Source organism: Penicillium soppii (assembly GCF_028829465.1).
Source record: "Penicillium soppii strain IBT 18220 chromosome Unknown utg000005l, whole genome shotgun sequence".
In the NCBI taxonomy this organism is placed as follows: Eukaryota; Fungi; Ascomycota; class Eurotiomycetes; order Eurotiales; family Aspergillaceae; genus Penicillium; species Penicillium soppii.
Window position 1 is genome coordinate 4,940,922 of NW_026643235.1, and position 22,697 is coordinate 4,963,618.

The following is a 22,697-nucleotide window of genomic DNA, read 5'->3' on the forward strand; positions in this document are numbered from 1 at the left end:
ATCTACTTACAATTTACACAGTGAGAAGCTCTGAACCGAAGCCGAATTATTCCGCGTATTCTATGAGTTCATAGACATGTGACGGCATGTGATGTTTTCATATTTACATACGGAGTACGGAGTCACTATAACTACTATAGTTAGCTGAAGGACTTTGTTGTATACGGCAAATCTCGATTGATGCTTAGTACATGAAATCATTTATATAACTATATATATCCCGCAGTATTCCAGCTACTGCTGAAATCTTACTAGATCTAGTATGTGACTATGTGCAGATACATTGGAATATATCCGCCATTTACACCGTCTCAATGTATCGCTTCACCTCCCTAATTAAAAAAGGTCAGCATTCAAGGATTCAAACCAAGTCAATCCAACTCGTAGAGAAAAGAAAAATACATACCAATCAGTCACCGCCTCCTCCCACAAGCGAACCTCGTGCTCCCGAGTGCCCGCGAAGTGCTCGACAAATGAATCCCCAAAGACCTCCCGCGCAACACTCTCCGGTCGCAAAAATGTAGCAATGGCTTCCTTCAATGATTTGGCCAATCGCACACCTTGATCACTGGCACCCCCCATGTCTTCGCCGCGGGCGAGGGGCGGCACGGGGATCTCGAGCTTCTGCTCAACTCCTCGCCACCCCAAGGCTAGGATCGCGGCCAGCACAAAATGAGGGTTGGTGTCCGCGCCGGGCACCCGCACCTCAAATCGAGTCGCTTTCGCGCTCGCCGTCGGCGGGGTGATGAGGCGGATGGACGCCGCCCGGTGCTCGAGTCCCCATGAGACCGTGACGGGGGCCCAGAAGTTCTCCACCAGTCGTTTGTAGGAATTGATGGTCGGGGCCAGGATCGGCATGATGTCCGGCAGGCCGATGAGAAGACCCGCCAAGAAGTGTCGCCCCAGATCGGACAGATGAGCGATATCGGGATATTGAGGGGAGGGATCCGGGGTATCGCGGATGAAGGCGTTCTTTCCGTCGGCCGTGACCAGCGAGATGTGCATGTGCCCACTGTTGCCAGGTAGGCCTTGTCGAGGTTTGGCCATGAAGCACGGGGTGATGCCATGTTTGATCCCGAATGCCTTGACGGTATATCTATCCGAACACTATGGTTAGCCCATCAACGCGACCAGGTTGGGAAGGGATCCCTACTTGAACAACCCAGCCTTATCGGCCATATCCTTTGCCTCGCCGAATTGTAATGCCTAACCCGATGTCAACTTCCAACGTGACCCATGTCTTTCTCTCCTACCAACTCACGGCTTCGAACACTCCCGGTCCACTTTCGGTGTGCCACCCCTCAATATCGCAACGGAATTTCTCGCAGGCGTCGAAGATCCCATAGTAGTAGTCTTGGTTATGGAGAGGCCGAGTTATGGAATACCCAAACATGCCTTCTGTTAATGACGGAAGCGCATCGGGAGGATTGGTCTGGAGGAAGGCGGCCGTTGCAGACGCAGCTTGTTCAGGGGTTGAATGGTTCCCCGGTGTGCGAAACTGGTAGAACTCATATTCCGCTGTGAAGATCAAATCCGTTAGCCATTAATTCAAATTAGACACAAGAGGTGGCGGTTGGACATACCACCGGCCATAGCCCGATACCCCGCGGCCTCGGCTTTCGCTGCCGCCGTCTTCAGCAATCCGCGTGGACAGGCGCAGACTGGCTCTCGAGTATCTGGGTCTAGGAAGCTAATGAGGAAGAAGGGCACATTGTTCTCCCATGGAATGCGACGAAAACTGCGTAGATCTGGAACTGCCACGAGATCTCGATATCCGTTCTCCTTGTTGCTGATGGTCAGTTCCTTGTAGTAGGTTGCATCATGTTGGTCCCAGCCGAAGATAACGGAGCAGAACCCGAAGCCTTCGGTGATGATAGACAGAAACTTGTCTTTCTTCATGAGCTTCCCGCGCAGGATCCCATCAACGTCCACTCCTGCCACCTTCACCTTGGTATCATTCTTAAGGATCTCAACAACATTTTCAGGTGTGACCTCAGGTTCTGTTGTTGACATGACTAGAAATGGTATGAAGGGTAAAGAGTGTATGAAAAGATGAATCAGAAAACAGGTCAGAAAAAAGGAAAGTAAGAAAGATAACCTCCAGGGCTTTTCATCACGAGGAACACATTCGAGGGGCCGAAGCTCAGGAGCTTATCGGTTGACGCTATTCCGCTTTAGGACAAATAGATATCGTCACCGCCTACATAATCAATGGATGGGATTCAGGACATGCCCCGCGTATACTTTTGAAACTTGATATTGACACATATATACGGTTTTCTTTACATACCGAATTTCCTCATATCTGGTAAGTATTGGAAGTCTAAACCAATGTCGATGTGTATTCCCTTGAAACATTTCTAACTAACCCCTTACTACCCACTACCCCAGGCATAACTACAGCTCCCACAATAGTTCAACAATGGCTGCAACTACTCCCCAAGGACGCCTTCAAGGCAAAAATGCTATCATTACCGGTGCAGGCGGGTATGTACCATCTCCTTTTTCTCAACAGTCTCCCAGCATTTATTCTATTCTATTGATTATAGAAAAACGTCGCTGACCCTGTAATCTCCATTAGCGGCATTGGTCTCGAAACCAGTATCCTCTTCGCCCGCGAGGGCGCCAATGTTCTCATGGCCGATGTCTCGGAGGCCGCTCTCGAAAAAGCATTGGCCAAGGTAAAGGAAGTCGTTCCCGCCGCCCCTCGCGTTGAATCGATCCGCTGTGATGTGTCCAAGGAGTCGGATGTGCAGGCAATGGTCGAGTCACAGGACAGCTGGGGAGGCACCGATGTGATCTTCAACAACGCTGGAATCATGCATGCCAATGATGCCGATGCCATCGATACCCCCGAGAAGATTTGGGATCTTACACACAACATCAATGTCAAGGGTGTCTGGTTTGGCAGCAAGCATGCCGTTCTCAGTCTGCGTCGTCACAAGAAGGCCCGTGGTAGCATCATCAACACGGCCAGTGTGGTGGCGCTAGTTGGTGCTGCTACTCCTCAGTTGGCGTACACTGCTAGTAAGGGTGCAGTGCTGGCGATGACTCGGGAGTTGGCTATTGTTCACGCTCGTGAGGGATTCCGTTTCAATGCTTTGTGTCCCGCCCCCCTCAAGTGAGTTTCCCCCAATTGTACAGATATATCACTGGCAACTCACACAATCTTTTCTAAGCACACCCCTTTTGCAAGACTGGTTGGGTGACGACAAGGATAAGCGGTTCCGTCGTGAGGTGCACTTCCCCACCGGTCGGTTCGGCGAACCCATTGAGCAGGCCCACGCCGTGGTATTCCTCGCCAGCGACGAGAGCAGCTTCGTGAATGGAACTGACTTTGTGGTTGATGGTGGAATGACTAAGGTAAGTGTGTTGGAAATTTTCCCGTGTTATGTCTGAAGCTGACAAATATTACCCCTAGGCCTACGTGACCCCGGAGGGTCCGGCCACTCCTGCGCCTCAGAACAATGGCCACTAAATTAATGGAAGTGGTCGAATTTATTTTACTCTCATATTCTAGTTTTCGGGGTTTAGGCATTATATAAATGATTTTATGAAGATCCACGGATGCCAAGATTGAAGGTTGATTCTTGCTATACGACACGACGATTCAATTATGATCAGATTTTCGATACTAACTATCCACACTATTACATATGTATAGTTAGGTAATATTTAAGTAATATCTAAGTAAAATTTCACATCCGAAAAATCATGCTAGTTTTGCATCAAAAATGTTGGATGATTGTAGATGTATATTGTATGATGCTACTACTATGGTATGATCACACAACACTACGGTATATAGAAGACACCCCCGACCTTCCCCACGTCATTTTCCCCTCCCCGCATTCCGCCCCCTTCCGCTCAAACGCCTTCACACAACTCTTAACTTGATCTTTAAATCTTAAACCAAGTACAATCGCACGCACATTATATACACACCATGTCTCAATTCGCTCTCGGTTCCAAGCCATATGGCAACCATTCCGGTCCGAGCTTGAAGCTGAAGCCCAGGAACGCCCGGGTGTAAGTTTAACCAACCCCTTTTTTTGGCCATTTACTGACACTTTTCAAGACTGATTCCTCTAATGGCCACTGCCGGTCTCGGTATGTTATTTCCAGGTTTGTGTATATATGCATATTACTGACATGCACACTAGGATTTGGTGCTTACAAGTATTACATCGAGGCCAAGTCACGGAGAGAAATGTCCATTCTGGAAGAAGAGAAACGCCTGGCACGAAACCAACAGTTGATGGACGCATACGGCGACAAAAACAGTCTACATGACGTTCAACAAGCCCTCGATACATATAACGTTCAATGAACGAGATCCCACCTGACCGACGCTTCACAATGCTGGTAGTTTTGAAGTGAAGGATGTTCACATTGGTTTATCTGCTCGACTTGCGCTCCATGGAGTTTGGGAACTGCCTATTGGTTTTTTCTTTCGTTTTCTTCCGGTGGACTGGTGCGCCGTCCCCATTCGGCGTCGAGATTGTATGGGCTTGCTTTTCATCATCATCATCTTTTTTTCAAGGAGTCAATGTTGTATCAACAATAGGAACTTGTATTTCGTGATTGAGATTCAGATTGAAATCAAATGAGTCAGTCAAACTATTTCCCGCTGTGCACTTTGCACATTTTCTCGAGTGCGCTTTTCTCGGGTGCGCCCACGGTAGTGCAGTGTCAGCGGTGGCTCAAGCCCTGGAGGATGCTGGCCATCGCTTAACTAGCTTATGGGCTTGTTGTTGATAATAGAAGACTGAGATACATTGCTTTGGAGTAATATATAACTAATATACAAAACAATAACAAGTTATCAATTCTTATCTTAAACCGCCTGTCCACACCCCGCTGATATCTTTTGCTCCGTTCCCAGTGGCTTTTAGTGTCAGGAAAACCCCATAGTGGAGACATACATAGTATAGAGATGCAGTTGACAGCGAGATAAGGATTATTATTGAAGTGAACCATCAATTTGAACTACCTAGGTAGCTAGGTAGACACCGGAGTTGACCAATAACCGATATAGTTTTTACTCTCAAAGTATCTCGCCAAGGGTAGAAGCATGTTAGCTCAATGTTCCAAATGAAAATATCCTGGTTCTGATTTGATTCACACTTCAAGCTATGTAATGTCGGGCAAGTCCATGCGAAGATCGACGAATACAGACGAACTAATCAACTTAGCGTTTAAAGGAACACATGCGATAAGCGAAACAGACCGATAAGGTATTTGCTCGGATTGCCATCCGCCTCCAATTGTTCTGATGTCCTCGATATCCGGTCCTAATCACTTCCCCGCATACAACTGCAACCTTGTCCGGAGCTATCCGTAAGGGGAATTGTCTGGCAATGCCTTCCTATTACGTTTGGATGGAAAATACTTAGATCGCACCTCTCCCCTGGTGATTTTGGCCAAAATTCTCCGCAAATTTGATGGACTCCACAATGAAGGACGGCCCACTCGAAGGCGATGATGCTCGGTTGGCAGCTATGGGCCATCGGCCTGAGCTTCAACGTAGCCATTCCACTTGGTATGATCATAGAACGATACAGCAGAGCCTCATTCTAATCGGGTTATAGGTCTATGCTGGGGTTGGCCTTTGCAGTTCTTAACGTTAGTACAAGATGGATTGCGACCGGATCATCTAGCTTACCAAGAAAATAGTCATGGACCGCTCTTTCGGCCAGTTTGTCAATCAGTCTCACATCTGGTGGAAGCACCAGTGTAATATGGGGTAAGGTCAAGCAAGTCACTTCCCTTTTGGACTTCATTGACCCATAGATTTTAGGCTTGGTGACAGCTGGATTCTGCAATCTTTGTATTGCATGCTCATTGGCTGAATTTCTTTCGGCATACCCTACGTATGTTTACAAAATCTTTGTATCATACCCACCAATTAATGTCTTTGCAGGGCTGGTGGACAGTATCATTGGGTTGCAGGTGAGTCTCCCCCAACTTGTCATCCTGGACCAATACTAATCCCAATCCCAGCTAGTATGTTGAAACAACGCCTCGTTGGGAGTCAAGCTAATATATGAGAAGTTGCATGGCCAAGAACTGTACCAATTCTATCGTGGATTACTGGCTGGATTAATGTGGCTGGCTGGGTACGTAGACCAACTCTTCGATCTGACACCCAAGCTAATGAATCTCAAGGTTGCCCTTGTTGCGACAAATTCGCTTCTTTCCAGCCAGTTGATTGTTGGCATCATTTCTGTTCTCCACGAGGCAAGAAAGCCCACTCCGTAACATTGGCTTGCACTAATTTTGAATGCAGAGTTATGTTCCCCAACGCTGGCATCAATTCCTGATCTATATTGGATTGACTTTAGGATCATTCATCATCAATGCATTTATGAACTCCATATTACCGGTCATTTACCGCGGTGCTTGTACGTTTTTCTCTACCTGAACTTAAGTTCATTTCTCACAAAATATAGTCATGTGGTCCATTGGAGGCTTTGTGGTTGTGTCGATTGCTGTTCTTGCATGCGCCTCTCCTAACTATAATTCAGCCTAGTATGAGCCCCCTCTGGGAGTCGGACACTGATACGATCATCAACTGACATATATAGTTTCGTGTTCTGTGACTTTATCAATACAACAGGATGTACGTTTGCTAAAATATCATATGATGATAGTTGCTAACCAGCATCAGGGCCCGATGGAGTCGCATGGCTTCTAGGAGTATGTTGTCGGAATTGAGACCCTTTGAACGACTGAAGTCATATACTAACAAACTCCCAGCTGCTTCAAGGAGGCCTTGGAGTAACGGCCTTTGTAAGTCCATGAAGATTGTTGTCAAGTTGATAACAACCCCACTAACTGTGTCTAGGATGCGGTAGCACACATGATCGAAGGTGAATGACTCCCTGGCATTTCGGACATTCTTAAACTAATGCAAAACAAACTCAGAGGTACCAAATGCTGATATCGAAGGACCGAAAATTATGGTTTCTTGTGTGGGCATTGGAACTGTTACAGGCTCCATATTTTTGATAGTCCTTCTATTTGTCGCAGGGAACATGGAACAGGTCACAACATCTGCGGCCGGTCCTCTCTTGCAAATTCTCATCGACGCTACTAAAAGTAACGCGGGAGCCATCTGTCTTTTGATGTGAGTGAGGAAAATTCCCATCTTGCACTGAGATTCTAATTCAATCTTAGGCTGCCTCTTGTCTGCTTGGTCTTCGCAATTATCAGTGTTATGACAACCAGCAGCCGAATGATCTTTGCTTTCGCCAGGTAATACCAAGCCCGCTACAAATCGTAACTGAAAAACAAACACTCACACATCTTCCATAGAGACGGTGGTCTTCCTGCCTCTCGATTCTTTGCGACTGTCCACCCGACCCTCAAATTACCACTCAATGCGTTGATCCTGAGCGTCATCGTGGTTATCGCGTTTGGGTGCATCTTCTTGGGCTCATCGAGGTAAGACTTCATCCGTCAGAAACCACTCAGCTATACTGACCGAAACCAGTGCCTTCAACGCTATCATTTCTGCTTCAGTTGTCGCACTTGACATATCCTATGGGATACCAATTGCCATTAATTGTCTCCAGGGGCGCAGATCGCTTCCCGAAAGAAAATGGAAATTGCCCAACGCCGTCGGGTGGTTTGCTGACTTGGTATGTTCTGCTGAGAGCCCTCAAACCTGATTGTAAAATTTTCTCTGATTATCCTTAGGTTGGATTAACCTACATCATCTTGACCACCGTCTTGTTTGTTTTTCCTCCTTCGAGAACCGTTACAGGGAGTAGCATGAGTGAGTCTTTTGCTTGAACGAATTTCCTCCGCAAGCATGTCACTAATCCACTTCTGCTTCAGATTATTGTATTGCCGCATTTGCAGTAATTGTCATTATATCCGTGTTTCAGTGGATGGTAGATGGGAGGAAGAATTTCGCGGGGCCGCGTATCGATATGAATATCGATGCACTGGATAGTGTATCTATGAGGGAAGAGACTGAGCCCAACATCCATGAGAAAGGACGTATCGGGCCAGTATAACCCCCTGCAAGGATGAGCGAGCGTTGCGAATGTAGCGCAATATCGATCTTCAAGATTAATTTCGGCTAGTATTTAGTCTTTTTTTATATCTATTACTTCTTTAAAACTAAATGATTCAAAATTGTATTAACTTAGATACCAATTGTTAGACTGACCGAAGATCTCCAACATCTCCGACCCTCTTGAACAAAGGTAATCGATTGGATCATTCCAAACCAGTCTCCTCCGCGGCTTGCTGCAGGATGATGGTTTTCAGGACCGCAAATAGGCCAACCAGACTATCAGGTAATGGTTCCACCCGTCATACGTGGCATCGAGCTGACTGTAATGGCGGAGAAATGGCTCTTAAACTGGCCGTGTGGGTGCGAAGAGCACAAGAAAGATGACATGAGGAGCTTCTTGCGTGAGCACGGATTGGACTAGAGACTTGGATGAGATAAGATAGATGCGGCGCTTTTCTTTCCCACTGAGAATCATTCATACCGCATTGACGCAACGCAGGCGTGCCGTCTTCGGACGAATGATGGACGGCCACAATATATAGTTACTAGAGCTGCAACCAACCTTGGAACCTTTATCCACACTTCCTGTGCAGGTCGCTAGATCGAAAATTGTGAGTACGTGGCGTCCTTGTTGCGTGCCACTATTTCTCGCATCGTTCATAGCTTACCAGATATTGCATCGATCGAACACAGCCAGAGCTCTTTGGACGTGTACATATCAACTGCAAAGAATAGGAAAATCGGCTCTTGGAAACTCTATAACCACCTATAATTTATAAATTCCTCCATGGTATATGTGTGCACTTTATATAGCAAGCCGGTCTACTAAAATTCTAAGTAGGTTTCAAAATTTGACTGCAATCTTTTCTTTCAAGATGTGCTGGTGTAAACACCCCGCACCTATGTACTTTTCCAGATGCAAACATTCAGTGAACCTGCCGCCGGAGTCCACTCGTTACATGTGCACAGAAGCCATGAGCCGCTCACCCCGGAATGGTGCGATTTTGTTCAAAACACCAGCAAAGCTTCCAGTATAACTCGTCTGAATCTTGCCCCAATTGTCGGGGCAAACCCGGGGCCGGAATGGACAGCTCAGCCCCTATTGATGGTAGGCAATTTAGTGCTATTCTGGTTGGCGCTTAGGCAAGGCTTAGGTGGCAAGGTCGTTACAGATAACTATGCTGCATAACTGCTATTGGGATGAGTAGATGATTGTCGAAAGTCATATACCCACCTGAGATGTCTGAACCAATATTGAGATAAATTCTTTCCAAAAATATATACAATACCTAGCCGTGTCTGTCACAACAACAACCGTAACTTTGCAATGAAAAATGGGGGGCTTCTTCATTCAAGGCCGCCATACTAGCATGTTCTCCATGCCAAATTTCTCGATGATACAGCTGCAGAGAAGACTTTCTACCAAAGGAAGCGCTTGCAAGTTCGGCCAATGTAAATTTGCCCGATCAAAGAATTAATACTCATGAACGCTCCATATAGTAATTGAGTGGACGATGCAACCAAGATGAAGAATCTCAATTTGCGCAGTCAAATCATTTTCACATACGGTATCCACTTCGGCCATTGACGGTAACAAGACAGACTGACCGAAGCCCACAAGCTTCAGTTCGTCTTCAATTGCCAGGATCTTGCGGAGAGCGATATCATCTACGAGTATAACTCGAGAGTGCACATAAAATACAGACTTGATGAGAGAAAAATTCAATCAATCTTGAGGAACTCTTGCAGCTCCGAATGAGTCTCGACGTAATGCTCAAGATTGCCTTGTCTCGCGAAGGCAGCTCAGTCCCATATTGAGATGCGCAGGACCGCGTGATGATTCCTTTGTAGCTACTTAGGCGTTCGTAGACCCGTATCTCATGCATCAATGTTTCTCGGTTAATGTTGTTTATATTTTGTATCGATGCGGTTGAGTTCAGAGACCTGCTTGAAAAAATGGTATTTGCTTTCTTAATTACACGCTGCTCATCGATTTTAAGAACTTTTCCGACTAACCCATACCTACTACGCCAAGCCCGACGTAGCGATCATGGATAAACTGTGTACGCAGGTTTGTTGCTCCAGAAACCCCAGTTCGAGAAGATTGAGCTTCCTGTGACATGTCAGAGCAAAATTCGCAATAGATTGGAGCAAACACACCTTGGGTGTTGACGTTTCGTGGTATCTATTGACCTTTCCGTGTTTTGAGACCCTGGCTTTCAGCTGGCAACAGTAGACGGTAAACGCCGCGAAGAGAATAGACCAAATACAGGGCTGAATATAAGACAGCATCTATGAGGGATATACCAGGCAAATAGGCTTCGTTGCCAGTACTTCCATGGCGTTTCGAAAAAAATAAGAAGCAGTGTTATACGCCCTTGGAAACTCTTCGGCGCCACGTTGTCTAATCACATGCCAAGGTGGACGCGAAGCTTGTGCTTCCAAGATGGAAATCCAAGCTAAAGCACAACTAGGAGTTCTGATGGAAGCATGTGGATGATATGATGATCTCCTGCAAAAGTCTCAGGTCCAAGTGCGGGTGATGGGGGTGAACCACCTCTGCGTGGTTGGCACCATCCAGGGGTGTCAATGATCCGATATACTAGTGTGACATACATATGTACAATATCTCGCTGTTAAGTCAATTTAAATCAGACCGGGAACGAATCTCTTTGTTGATCGGTGCCAATTATTCCACTCTTGTCCAAACTTTTGTCTTAGCATGTCTTCCTCATCCAATACCCTCAGTCCGATACCCCCAAAAGTGGCTAATATGAGTGCCACAGTCGTGGTCAGCCCCCACCCTTGTAAATGACTAAGGGCCAAGTCAGGGATCCAGCAAGCTGGTGTTGCATCCCATCTCATAAATAGAGCAGAAGTTCCAATGAACACCAACCCTGCCCCAGTGTAGCTGGGATGCTGGACCCAGCTATACACGCCTGTGGTCACTAAATTTTCCGGCGACGCTAAATGGAACGTAAAGTATTTTCCAAGCCCGCCGTAGGCTGACAAACGTATATATGCTCCAATGTAAATGAAGAGGAGAGACGTGATGGACAATCTATTCCACACGAAAAGTTCCGGGCTAATGTTTTGAGATTGAGGGCACACTTGCATCGTGTCGACAGGGGTGTGGCGAACCACCGTCAGAAGGGCGTGGTATATAATAATACCGAGGGTAATTCGGCGCGCAACAGCGGGGAATGTCCCAGCCATAAATCTCAGGCGATCACTCCGGTGGCGATCATTCCGTTCTGGAGAGGGGTTGGGCGGCGTGGCGCAGAGGACGCTGAAATAACCCGCCGCCACCATGGCAATCGCAAGCAGGATTGAGGTTACTTGCCTCATGCCCAGGTGTTCGAGGGTAAGGAAGGGTTCAAGTAAATGGATGGAAATGTATTATTTGAGGGGTGCGTTTATTTGTACACCACACTAAGCCCTACTAAGCCATCACATGACAGCCACTTGTACCCTGTTTTTTATATGGTAATCCTGCGTTCCTGTTTCTTAGTAATCCCCATAGTAATGAGAACACACCCGCGCCACTGAATTAAATCTCCATTTTGAAGCTATATACATGCCTTTTAATGATCTGTTTCGGTGGTACAAGGATAAGACTAGTTCTTACAACAGTCTTTCTTACCCAGTAGATTAAACCCTCTCTGCCATAAGACCGAGATGGCGTCAACGAGCATTCTGCCCTTCCCCTATCCACTCAGTCCCGGGACCGACATATGCCACATTCCCAGAATCCGGCGAATTCTTGAAAAGGATCAGAAACACGTTGAGAGATTCGGCCAACGGATGTTCAGTCGGGCTGAACTGCCCGGTTTCCAAGAGCGTTATGACAAAGTGCTACAACAAAGACAAACGATGTCGGCTCATGCCCCCATCCAAGGAACTGATGATAGATCCAATATCATCAGTGATGTCCAATATTCTCCATATGACCGGGAGCTTTTGAAATTGTCAAATTGGATGGCTGGTCGGTAAAGCGCCCCCTGTCCAAAAAAAATGACAAGAAAGCAAGCTAAAAGCCACTAGTTTCGCAGCCAAAGAAGCGGCCAAGAAGGCAATGTTTCCTCACCGCCTTGCTTGGCATAAAGCTGAGGTGTTGACGTTGCCCGGGAGGAGAAAGCCAGTACTGGTTATCCATACATCGTCTCCGAAGGCAGACAGTCATGAGAACGAGGATAGAGACCATCAACAGCTGAGAAGACAAGCCGCGCAACATTCGATCAGTCATGACGGGGATTATGCCACTGCCAATGTGTTGGCGGTCAATTGCTTCTCAGTGTTCTCGGCTATTGAGACATTAGAAGACAGAGAGGAGGTTTAATATTATATACTTAACTTTAGAGTTAGCACAAATGTTTGGGTACGCAATCAGGGGATGACTTTATACTGAATACTCCTACTGGCAATAAAAACGATTGATGAAAGTTTATAATGCATGTTCAATTGTTCAACATCTTTTACAGAATGGAATGAAAGCGATGAGGATCTTTGCTGCGATTGAGGAAAGGAATGCCTTATCATATAATCTGGTAGTGAATAGAGATTATATTTTCAGCCTTGTTGGAGTTGTGTAAATCCATAGGACGAGAACTGGGTTTTCCTCAACTAGCCAAGCACAGATTCATGCTTTTCAAAGTCCAACAAGGAATTTTCTTCGGTGATGTTTAGACTTTTGAAGAACATCTACTCTGCTATACGCAAGAGATTTTTAGCAAGCTTGGATTTTTTAAATTCTTCTTTGATCTCCAAAGCCTGCGTGGCCTGCAGTTTCAATGGCGTTAGTTGTTACACGCCATTGAACTTGCCCTGCGCTATCGTTCTTTCAATGTACTTCGAAATCCATGCTAGATTATCTCTAGATACTCTTTGTTTCTGCTATAAGTGAATCAGCTATTAGAAGCATTTCTGTAAGACGTAATGGCCTCTGACATAGTGTAGCGCCGATAAAATTCTACTAGAAGCTACCAGGACATGGTGTAGTATTGTGTCATACAGTGAGACCGACCTCCATTGCTTGGTGACCAGACCCCAATCCTGATCAAATGATTGTTGTAGCTCTTCGTAATTGGCAGTTGCCACTGCGCCCGTCCTTTGCTTAAGTATTTTGGATACCAAGTTTACCTTTATTCTCTCTCGCATTGTTTCCCAGCGCCCCATCTGAACCACACCATTCCGAGTTGGGCAATAGTTCCACCCAGCTTTTTCCTGCCGGTGTATCGCTGATGAGCCATGATAAATCGCGTAATTATCATTCTTAACATCTAGGATATTCCTTATGTTAGGAACTTTTGGATCGGGTTTAGATCAGGCGAATACGGTAGCAAGCACAGTAACTTGACCCCGGCATTTAAGCGTGGCTCTTTATCTTAGTCAGTATGGTGAGCAGACAGATAAAGGCATTGATGAGTAGAGTCAACATACACTCCTTGCGCAAGTGGTTAGGTTGCTTGTGCTCACTGCGTTCGATTCGATTGATGGGATCAATGGCAAATGGGTTAAATTTATCACAGACTGGGGGATGATCGTCGACGATGTTGAGTTTGATTTGGTTGCTATCATGTTGGGAACCGGCTACAGTCTTGGAGGTAGTGCTGACCGCGGGAGCATCGCCATATCTGGGCGTGGCAGCAAAACGTTACAACAAAAGTGGCAGAGTGGACTGGCATCCTTCCAAGGAGTATCTCTAAAGGGCTTTCCTAATCTGTTCTTTCCAGGTCCGTACTAGACTGGTGTCTCTGCGAACCAAGTTTATGCACTAAACCAACTTGCCGTCCATGTCGCCTATATCATATCGGAAGCAGGGAAGGTCCACCAGAAACCTCGAAGCCTGGGCAAACCGGTTTTCGGGTTTAAAGTTGAGCCTAGTATTGCCGCAGAGGAAGAATGGACGTTGAAATATTGTCAATGGCCGGAGCACTTAGAGGAAGTCTCAATTGCACCCCGGGATATTTGAATCGCAAGGGACTTCAGTTGGATGAAGTCCAAAGCGGTCTGGCGACGTGATTCAGCGTTTGGGGACAGGTTATCAATATTTACGTCCAAGAAATCGAGCCTTGGCAAGCGCAGGGTGAACTGATCGGTCTCGAGATGTGGTCTCTCGCAAATGTTAACCTTCACTTCCACTGTGAAAATGAAAAATTTTTAGAATGATCGAGGCAGTCAAAATGGTTCAGTCTTTTCACAAACGAACACCCGACAGCTGTACCTACGTAAATGTGGCGAGACACAGGTAGGGTAGCATTCTCAATAAGAATTGACTTGGTCAAAAACATCCAGGTTTGACTGACATTTTATCGTCTTTTCTGGGCCTGTAAGAATCGACCAATAGAATGACGGAAGGAACGACAAAAAGAAAGTGTTTCATTGACGACTCATAGTCCGCAACCCGAATTGTGAGCCAAAAAGAGTTTACATAACAAAGAGTGTGCTGGATTCAGCAGCAATCCCATCTGGCTATAGATGCTTTCCCTTTGTCAGTCATGATCCTTTATGCTTTTATGACTTTGTCTTCAGGGATCATGCATGATCGCATTCCTTTGATGATCCATTAGATAGATAGATACGAGAGGCCTAAGCCCAAGATATATCACCTCTATTAAAATTCACTTCTCTGAAAAAATGAGTATTACCTATTCTGCAGCTGTAGTGTAACCTCATCAAGAAGAAAACTCATTGAAATTAAGGGAGGTTCACCGGGTGCTTAATGCGGCCCTCGGCGTTCGGCGAGACCAAATTCTGGGGTAGTATTCCCCGGGAATAAAAAACCCGTGGGAACCGGAGACTACTCCAGAAAATCCTATACTCCCCAAGATATCTCGGGAACAACCGAATCCTCGTTGGTCAACAAAAAACCAGTAAAGTATAATATAGACCACCCGCGATTGAACAATCTTCTAACGGAAAGTGTTCACCGGCATGTTGAGAAATCCGGAGAAGGGACCCTCGGCTCTTGACAGGAGCCGTTTCTCGGTCGGAATGCCCAAGACTTTGTCCAGAACATCGGGCCATATGATCGTACCGTACTGTGCCCACTGTTTCATTTCAAAGGAACATGGCATGTTCCCACGTAACAAAAAGTAATAGACCGCAGCATTTACTGCATTTGGCTGCTGGAGAGTGTCAGGGGGCGGAGGTTTCGGTGGCTTATAATAGAAATGTTCGAGTTTGTGTGCTCGAATAGGATGCCACAATCAAAACTTGTAGATGGCAAGTATAGTTCAAGAGCACATCCGATAATAGCCCGGTATTGTGGCGATACATAACTTCGCATATGTATCAGTGAGAAAAAAAAACTTCGGATCCACGTGAGAGCCAAGAAGAAACGCGGAGATGAAAAGGTTTGACGGCTAAAGTTTCCTTGGAAAGTGGTCACCTCCGCGTGTGACTGGCTCCTTTCCCCGGAGCGAAAGCCATGAGAAATCTTGTATTTCTGGGGTTTGGTGGAACTCCCTTGGCACTGAAGACTGGTTCGGTTATGCCCGAGCTGCGCGAGCCATAGTCAAGTCGACATGTTGATCGATCAGATTTAGGTTGACCTTGTACTTTTTATTTTCTCTCTTTTGTTTCTCACATACATGTACGTATTCTGTAACAAGAACATGCTCATGGAAAGTAAATCGCTCGGAACACAGAAAATTTTGACTCACTTTTATGACAAGGTTACTACTGCATACGCCGTAGTCAGCCCGCCTTATGCCAAGACCCTTTTTTTCTTACTAGAAAAGAATGGACAGTGTGATTTCGTGGCGTTCATGAAAGTCTGTGCTTTACACGGCTTGCCTTCAATGTGACATTGGTAAATTACTAGGATAGGATTCCGAGTCCTATCATCAGGTTCCATGTTTACGTATGAATTGTCCTAGGTCAGCAGAGAGACTCACGCGACGAAGTGAAGCCGAGCCATTATGAAAATAACCTTGGACTCATAGAGTCTAGTATGTACATATTTAGAAAAAAGGGACTAGTAGTACAAGATGTATGGAAAAGAAAGGTAGAAAATTCAAATAATACCAGGGAAAAACACGGGGAAAATCGAACAAAGTAAAGGAAAAAAAAAAGAAAAGCAGACAATTCTTTCGAGGCACGTGGCGTACGGCCCTAACTCAAATAAGCCAATCATAACTGATGTCCCCGCGGACTCGAGTCCCGAAGTGGCCATCTCCGGAGCCGAGTAGTGAGGGTTCGGGTTAGACCCGAGGCTCTGTTTGGCTATTGTTTGGCGGTTTTTTTGGTTACGGTGGATTATCCATGGTTCTAGATGTGGACTTCTGGCCAATGATCGTTAGAAATATCTACCACACAGGGTCTTTCTTCCCCCAGACACTTAAAAACCACACGCGAACCAATCAGAGTCTGCTTAAGCGATTCACGGCTTGAGCCGTGCAGTAACTTCCCCGGTTTCCCACTGCCGTGTATTAGTCGCGTGGTATTCAATAAGCGATGACATTTCCAGGGCCGACTTGGCTACACAGGCCCCGTTCAATGCCATTCCAGCCGATTTTGGTACTTCAATTCTTGCCGACAATAATAGACCAACCAGTCTCGGACTAGGTGTGTTTATACTTTTTGGTATTTTTGGGGGTTTCTTTGGACATGGAATGCTCTTGGGATTAACCTCAAGCGGCACTTCTCCTCAGGATATAAACCTCCCTTTCTCCCCCCGTCAGTCTCAATTTCTTTCCTTCACCAACTTTCAACTTACTTCCTTTCATCTTACTGTCAACGTTCCTCACTCGTCCTGTTGCTAGATCTCTTAAGATCCAACCACCTGATTCCTATTGGCCAAGGTTTCGAACACACTTCATTTGAATAAATCAAATCGACTAGCTACCATGCCTGGTGGTGCAGTCATTTCCGCGCCTGCGGACACTCTGCGTGTCGAGGCCCCGGTCACCTTCAAGGCTTACTTGCTTTGTGCCTTTGCTGCTTTCGGTGGTATCTTCTTCGGATATGACTCCGGTTATATCAGTGGTGTTTTGGGAATGGAGAAATTCATTCGCCAGTATGAGGGTCTTGTTAGTATCGCCTTCATCATGGATGCCTCTCGACTCTCACTGATTCTCGTTGGTTTAGGACCCTGCTACCACCCCGGAGTCGCTTTTCGTCGTCCCTGCTTCCCGAAAGTCCTTGATCGTCTCTATTCTCTCTGCTGGTACCTTCTTCGGTGCTTTGATTGCCGGTGACCTGGCTGATTGGTTTGGTCGTCGGACTACCATTATCTCTGGCTGTCTTGTCTTCATTATTGGTGTTGTGCTGCAAACCGCCGCCAGCAGCCTGGGACTTCTGGTCGCGGGTCGTTTGATTGCCGGATTCGGTATTGGTTTTGTCTCCGCTGTCATCGTTCTCTATATGTCTGAGATTGCACCCCGTAAGGTTCGTGGGGCCATTGTCTCTGGCTACCAGTTCTGCATCACTATTGGATTGATGTTGGCATCATGCGTGGATTACGGTACCCAAAACCGAACCGACACTGGCGCCTATCGTATCCCCATTGCTCTCCAGATGCTCTGGGCCATCATTCTCGCTATTGGTCTCTTCCTGCTCCCCGAATCCCCTCGCTTCTACATTCGCAAGGGCCAGATGGACAAGGCTCGCGAGGCTTTGGCTCGTATCCGCGGTCAACCCGCAGATTCTGAGTTTGTGGAGCTGGAACTGAATGAAATCGACGCCAACAACCAATACGAGCTCCTGGCAATCCCCCAGGGCGGCTACTTCACTAGTTGGTTCAACTGCTTCCGTGGCAGCCTGTGGCACCCCAACAGCAACATTCGCCGCACTATCTTGGGCACCTCGCTTCAGATGATGCAGCAGTAAGTCTACTCCACCTATTCTTTCCTTTATGTAGCTGGAAACTAACCATCTACAGGTGGACTGGTGTTAACTTCATCTTTTACTTCGGAACTACTTTCTTCAAGCAGCTTGGAACAATTCAGGATCCTTTCTTGTTGAGCATGATCACCACCATTGTTAATGTCCTTTCCACCCCCCTATCCTTCTATGCCATCGAGAAGTTCGGTCGTCGCCCTCTCCTTCTTTGGGGTGCCTTGGGAATGGTCATCTGCCAATTCATCGTCGCCATCATCGGTGTCACCGATGGCAGCAACCCGAAGGCTGTCAGCGCGATGATCGCTTTCATTTGCATTTACATCTTCTTCTTTGCCAGCACATGGGGTCCCGGTGCTTGGGTTGTGATCGGTGAAATTTTCCCTCTGCCTATCCGGTCTCGTGGTGTTGCGCTCTCCACATCTTCCAACTGGCTCTGGAACTGCATCATCGCCGTTATTACACCTTACATGGTGGATGCGGACAAGGGTAACCTCGGTGCCAAGGTCTTCTTTATCTGGGGTGCGCTGTGCACCTGTGCCTTTATTTACACCTACTTCCTCATCCCTGAGACTAAGGGCCTCACCCTGGAGCAAGTCGACAAGATGATGGAGGAGACCACTCCTCGTACCTCAGCCAAGTGGAAGCCCCATTCCACCTTTGCCGCCGAGATTGGTATGGTCGACGAGAAGGCTGGTGTTGCACCGACCGTCACCCAGCAGGAAGTCTAATCTATCACCGTGGTTTTCTTCCCATGACACTTTCTAAGGCTGTTGCCCACCTTAGCTTTGGCTCACTGTAGACAGTGACTCTTGCTGCTATTGCCTCTATCATGCGTTGACGCTTTCTATGTGACATTTCTCTGATATCCACGAAGTTACATGTACCATAATCTTCTAATAACTTTCCTTTGGATTTCTCCCTTCATGTGCTTCCAGCAATATAAAATAGTGTCGCCACCGTGACCTTGTAAGCCGCCCAACTAGAGAGGAAAATAGAGAATAGTGGGACAATTATCAGCAGTCAAAACATACCGCCCTTCCCAAAAGTTTTGACAGCCTTAAGCACCGGCAGATCTTTGGTACAGCAAGCAATAGCAAGGCCTCGTGATACCAATAAGTCAGCGCCTTGGTAAAATCTTTACTTTTGCTTTGCACACAGATTTTGACAAGCGTTTGGGCGCATGGTTATAATTTCGACTGGCTTGCATGGAAAACTTCAGATAATGTTTATTTAGGTCTATAAAACTGGCTCCGAGGCTGCTCATTTATATGGCATAGTGGCAGATTTACCGTTGGCCAAGGTTCGGGAGCCAAGATTTCGGAGTTGGATTCTCCGCTGACTGTTATGCAGGGGACGGGGCCGCCAAGACCCTTGAATACGTATACCACACACTTTAACATCAAGCGTCCACGAAGCCCCTGCCTGATTGTTACAGTGCATATTAATTTTATTTGAAGTTTGATTGGAGCATATCCACAAGGAATTTACCTGTCACTCTGTTCACCCTATCCGTGCTGAGTTAGGAATAGAGTAGTTACCTTTTTACCCAGATACGATAGTGCACCGCCACCAACGGACAAAAAAGGGCATCATATTGATTGCTAAATGACCATGTAGCCATTCCTGAGTGCATTTGGCTTCAAACGGTCGTTCCCAAGTTTCATATCAGTGACCGAACCAAAGCTTGCCATCTTTGTCGATCGCTTGAGCCGAGGCCCACTCAGCCCAAGCCTTGTTATCGAGCATCAGACTCGGTACGGCCCATGATTTGCTTCGGTTGAAAACAGCCCAAACATGAATGGCTCTTTTCCGCTTGGCAGGGGGCACTAGTAATAGCATGATCGACGGTGTATTCATCATAATTTGGCTCAAATCCCTACCGAACCATGGCATGGCCCCTTTCGCCATCGATCGTCGACATTACTCCGCAGAACGCCTTCAATTCATTGATGGACTGTTAGAACTCCGCTGCGGGGCCTGCAGCTTCTACAAAGCCTGTCCGCTGAGAAATCTTCCATGTTTCATTTGTCAAAGCAGACAGAGATTCGTCAGCTTCATAACGAGACTGTTTAGGACAAGAGGAGCTATTCTAAATGGGGCTTGCCTCCGCTGTGGATATCTTCCGTAGAGCGACGGAGAAGACATAAAAGGCTTCCACGCTGCCCAGCTATGGTGTTTTTGATTTCATTCAATTCACTCTACCTTCCTTTGCAGACTTTCACCAGGCTTCGAACATCTTTCGCTCTCATTGACACACCAATCATGGTTTATCTCGCATCAGTTTTTGCCGTTGGTCTTGCTGGACTGGCAAGCCTTGTTTCCGCTCATCCTGGACACGATGTCAAGTCCGAAGCTGCTGAGCGGGCTGCCTTCCTCAAAAAGGCTCCTTTTCAATCGCGCAGCCTTGCCCAATGTGCTTCAAAGCTCAAGGCTAGAGGCCATGAAAGCCGAAGCGTTGCTCGCCGTCAGCATGCTGTCAAAAACTTACGTGCCAGTCGCGGCCTTGCATCTAGTAAGCTCCGAAGCCCTAAAGCCTGAGCACGAGCTAGCACTAACAAACATATAGCTGGTCATTATCTCAAGGCACGAAGTCTCAATAGCACTTTGAGTACCTCGCACCACTCTAGTTTGACCGGAGTGGACTCGTCTACCGATCCGAATGTCTTGTTCGGCTCCGAGGCTACGTGTATCCTTGGACCCGATGTGACCCAAGGGCCTTACTGTGAGATATAGTGTTCTTCTTTGGGATATTAGCTTATACTAACGTTGTTTAGATGTCACTGGTGAACTCGTTCGCGAGAACATCGCGGAGACTCAAGAAGGTGTTCCACTCTATATGAACATCCAGTTGATCAACACCAACACCTGCGAGCCTATTCCGGAGATCTATGTGGATCTGTGGCACTGCAACTCTACTGTGAGTGAACACGGGTTATCTCTATTGTTTACTGGCACAAAGCGCGTATTATTGACTCTCATAGGGTGTCTACTCGGGCATTGTCTCCAGCGGCAATGGTGACTCTTCCGATGAGCTGAATATCAACTCGACTTTCCTTCGGGGTATTCAGGAGAGTGATGAAAATGGAGTAGTTCATTTCCAGTCTACCTTCCCTGGCCATTACACCAGCCGTGCCACTCACATCCATGGTATGGCCCGAACCCAGCATCCTTTTTCTATCTCCAACGCCACTTTTTTCAGATGTGGTCTTTAAGAGTAACTAGAACATTTGCTTACTATAGTCACAGTTCTCACCCACCCTGCTAATGAGACTGAAGTTCTTGCGAATGGGACCATCTCTGGACTGTACACCTCGCACTCGTCCTATGTTGGCCAGCTTTTCTTCGACCAGGATCTCATTGCTGCCGTCGAGGAGACTTCGCCATACTCTACCAATACCCAGGACTTGACTACTAACGCAAACGACTCAATTCTAGCCGAGGAGGCTGACACCATTGATCCCTTTATGGAGTATGTCTATCTGGGCGATGATGTTTCTGACGGAATCTTTGCGTGGATCTCTGTTGGTATCGACCCAACCAAGGATAGTAGTGTTACCCCTGCAGCCTACTACACTGAGCAGGGTGGTGTTGAGAACGAGAGTTCTGGTGGCATGGGTGGTGGCGGCGGCAGCGGCGGCAGTCCCCCTGGCGCTTCCGCCACCCGCGGTTTCGCCTAAACTAGGATTTGTTTCGCTTTACGCGACTATTGGCTGGGACAATATTGGTTTGCTCTTTGTGTTTTGGAGAGCTCTCTGACTCAGTAATTGCCCATATCATATATTGCTGTACGTTGCGTCTATGTTACAATGAGAGATTATTTATGCGAGACTATTTATATCTACACATGAAACAAGTTCATCATTAGCTCTCTTTTAGAACAATGCAATGGTCTAATTGAGTTAAGGTAAAACATTCGCTCTTTAGCAAGAGATTAAAAACGTTGTCTAGTAAGGTTAAATCGGAATACCCTAGTAAGCTGGGCCGTTCTATTGCCAAAGGTGATTCGAAGATAGATGTATATGCAACAACCCATCGATGGATCCACTCCTTTTTAACACCTTCCAACTGAATCTCCTCTCTGCCACTTCTTGGTCTTCTGTTTACCGTTTAGTGTTACAATAGTCCGAGTTATTTGGAGGAGGTGAGTCGGCTCTTGAGTTTCTCCAAGATTTCATGACTAACGGAAGCTGGCCCTCTGATCGGTCGGAAGGGGAATCACGGATGGAAAGCGATCTGGCCGTGCTATTTGGCCTTCCAGCGTTTTGGAGGGTAAGAAGAGGGCATTTGGGAATCCTGGAGATGAGAATATCAGTGCCATAATTCTAGGAGAGTAGGAGCAGAGCAGGAGCGACCCAGGCTGTACATGCGGAAAGATTTCCAATGTTGGAAATGTCAAAGTGTTGATACAGTTCTTTGGCCCCGCTCGATTTTCTGGCTGCCATAACTCGAGAGATATGGTGAGTGAGGTCGACTGGTGGTGCTGGGGTGGTCAGACTTGCACTCTCTCGCAGCCCAAGAGAGTTAGGCTCTACATTTGCTTATCGTTCTTTCTCTGGTGTACTCCAAGAATTCTTATCTAATATTTAAATGTTTCGATAACTCTCCTCATTCCCTTCAAGATCAATCATCTTTTTTGGTCTATACGTCAATTTATTCGTCAGAATCTTACGATCCGCACAATCTAGGAGAACGAGCTACAATCCAGCCAGCCATCTGGATCGCCTCCATGTCCTTAAAGGCTACCGACCATTCCAGTCCTCAGCGCAGTCTCTGATTGCCTTACTGGCTGGAGCTCTGTTTGCCAATATCACCACCGCCATCCCCGTTG

At 46.8% G+C, this 22,697-nt stretch overlaps 9 protein-coding genes across 9 annotated transcripts; 6 read left to right on the top strand and 3 right to left on the bottom strand.

Moving 5' to 3' along the window:
- Positions 1-301: 301 nt before the first annotated feature.
- On the bottom strand, positions 302-2,013 carry N7529_007318 (glutamine synthetase family protein; the record flags this gene model as incomplete). The annotated part of the gene is made up of 5 exons (XM_057242845.1): positions 302-332; positions 407-1,096; positions 1,154-1,206; positions 1,262-1,518; positions 1,584-2,013. The coding sequence occupies 5 exons, from the start codon at positions 2,011-2,013 to the stop codon at positions 302-304; spliced, it is 1,461 nt and encodes a 486-aa protein (XP_057098204.1).
- Positions 2,014-2,422: 409 nt separating this feature from the next.
- N7529_007319 (putative short-chain dehydrogenase/reductase family protein) lies at positions 2,423-3,478 on the top strand (the record flags this gene model as incomplete). The annotated part of the gene is made up of 4 exons (XM_057242846.1): positions 2,423-2,487; positions 2,582-3,121; positions 3,180-3,363; positions 3,422-3,478. The coding sequence occupies 4 exons, from the start codon at positions 2,423-2,425 to the stop codon at positions 3,476-3,478; spliced, it is 846 nt and encodes a 281-aa protein (XP_057098205.1).
- Positions 3,479-3,946: 468 nt separating this feature from the next.
- On the top strand, positions 3,947-4,330 carry N7529_007320 (uncharacterized protein; the record flags this gene model as incomplete). Its single annotated transcript, XM_057242847.1, has 3 exons — positions 3,947-4,029; positions 4,079-4,110; positions 4,164-4,330. The coding sequence occupies 3 exons, from the start codon at positions 3,947-3,949 to the stop codon at positions 4,328-4,330; spliced, it is 282 nt and encodes a 93-aa protein (XP_057098206.1).
- A 1,114-nt stretch (positions 4,331-5,444) lies between these two features.
- Positions 5,445-8,024, top strand: N7529_007321 (Amino acid/polyamine transporter I; the record flags this gene model as incomplete). Its single annotated transcript, XM_057242848.1, has 17 exons — positions 5,445-5,542; positions 5,592-5,625; positions 5,677-5,746; positions 5,924-5,952; positions 6,004-6,006; positions 6,290-6,404; positions 6,453-6,531; positions 6,588-6,622; positions 6,671-6,699; positions 6,760-6,792; positions 6,848-6,872; positions 6,928-7,129; positions 7,180-7,257; positions 7,318-7,446; positions 7,496-7,643; positions 7,702-7,780; positions 7,843-8,024. The coding sequence occupies 17 exons, from the start codon at positions 5,445-5,447 to the stop codon at positions 8,022-8,024; spliced, it is 1,368 nt and encodes a 455-aa protein (XP_057098207.1).
- A 2,648-nt stretch (positions 8,025-10,672) lies between these two features.
- N7529_007322 (methyltransferase family protein) lies at positions 10,673-11,338 on the bottom strand (the record flags this gene model as incomplete). Its single annotated transcript, XM_057242849.1, has 1 exon — positions 10,673-11,338. One exon carries the CDS (start codon positions 11,336-11,338, stop codon positions 10,673-10,675), a length of 666 nt encoding a protein of 221 aa, XP_057098208.1.
- A 366-nt stretch (positions 11,339-11,704) lies between these two features.
- N7529_007323 (uncharacterized protein) lies at positions 11,705-12,365 on the top strand (the record flags this gene model as incomplete). Its single annotated transcript, XM_057242850.1, has 2 exons — positions 11,705-12,015; positions 12,071-12,365. 2 exons carry the CDS (start codon positions 11,705-11,707, stop codon positions 12,363-12,365), a joined length of 606 nt encoding a protein of 201 aa, XP_057098209.1.
- Positions 12,366-16,875: 4,510 nt separating this feature from the next.
- On the top strand, positions 16,876-18,597 carry N7529_007324 (sugar porter family MFS transporter; the record flags this gene model as incomplete). The annotated part of the gene is made up of 3 exons (XM_057242851.1): positions 16,876-17,058; positions 17,117-17,853; positions 17,910-18,597. 3 exons carry the CDS (start codon positions 16,876-16,878, stop codon positions 18,595-18,597), a joined length of 1,608 nt encoding a protein of 535 aa, XP_057098210.1.
- Positions 18,598-19,534: 937 nt separating this feature from the next.
- On the bottom strand, positions 19,535-19,726 carry N7529_007325 (uncharacterized protein; the record flags this gene model as incomplete). Its single annotated transcript, XM_057242852.1, has 1 exon — positions 19,535-19,726. One exon carries the CDS (start codon positions 19,724-19,726, stop codon positions 19,535-19,537), a length of 192 nt encoding a protein of 63 aa, XP_057098211.1.
- A 405-nt stretch (positions 19,727-20,131) lies between these two features.
- N7529_007326 (intradiol ring-cleavage dioxygenase) lies at positions 20,132-21,546 on the top strand (the record flags this gene model as incomplete). The annotated part of the gene is made up of 5 exons (XM_057242853.1): positions 20,132-20,381; positions 20,436-20,591; positions 20,644-20,786; positions 20,851-21,016; positions 21,116-21,546. 5 exons carry the CDS (start codon positions 20,132-20,134, stop codon positions 21,544-21,546), a joined length of 1,146 nt encoding a protein of 381 aa, XP_057098212.1.
- Between the last annotated feature and the right edge of the window lie 1,151 nt (positions 21,547-22,697).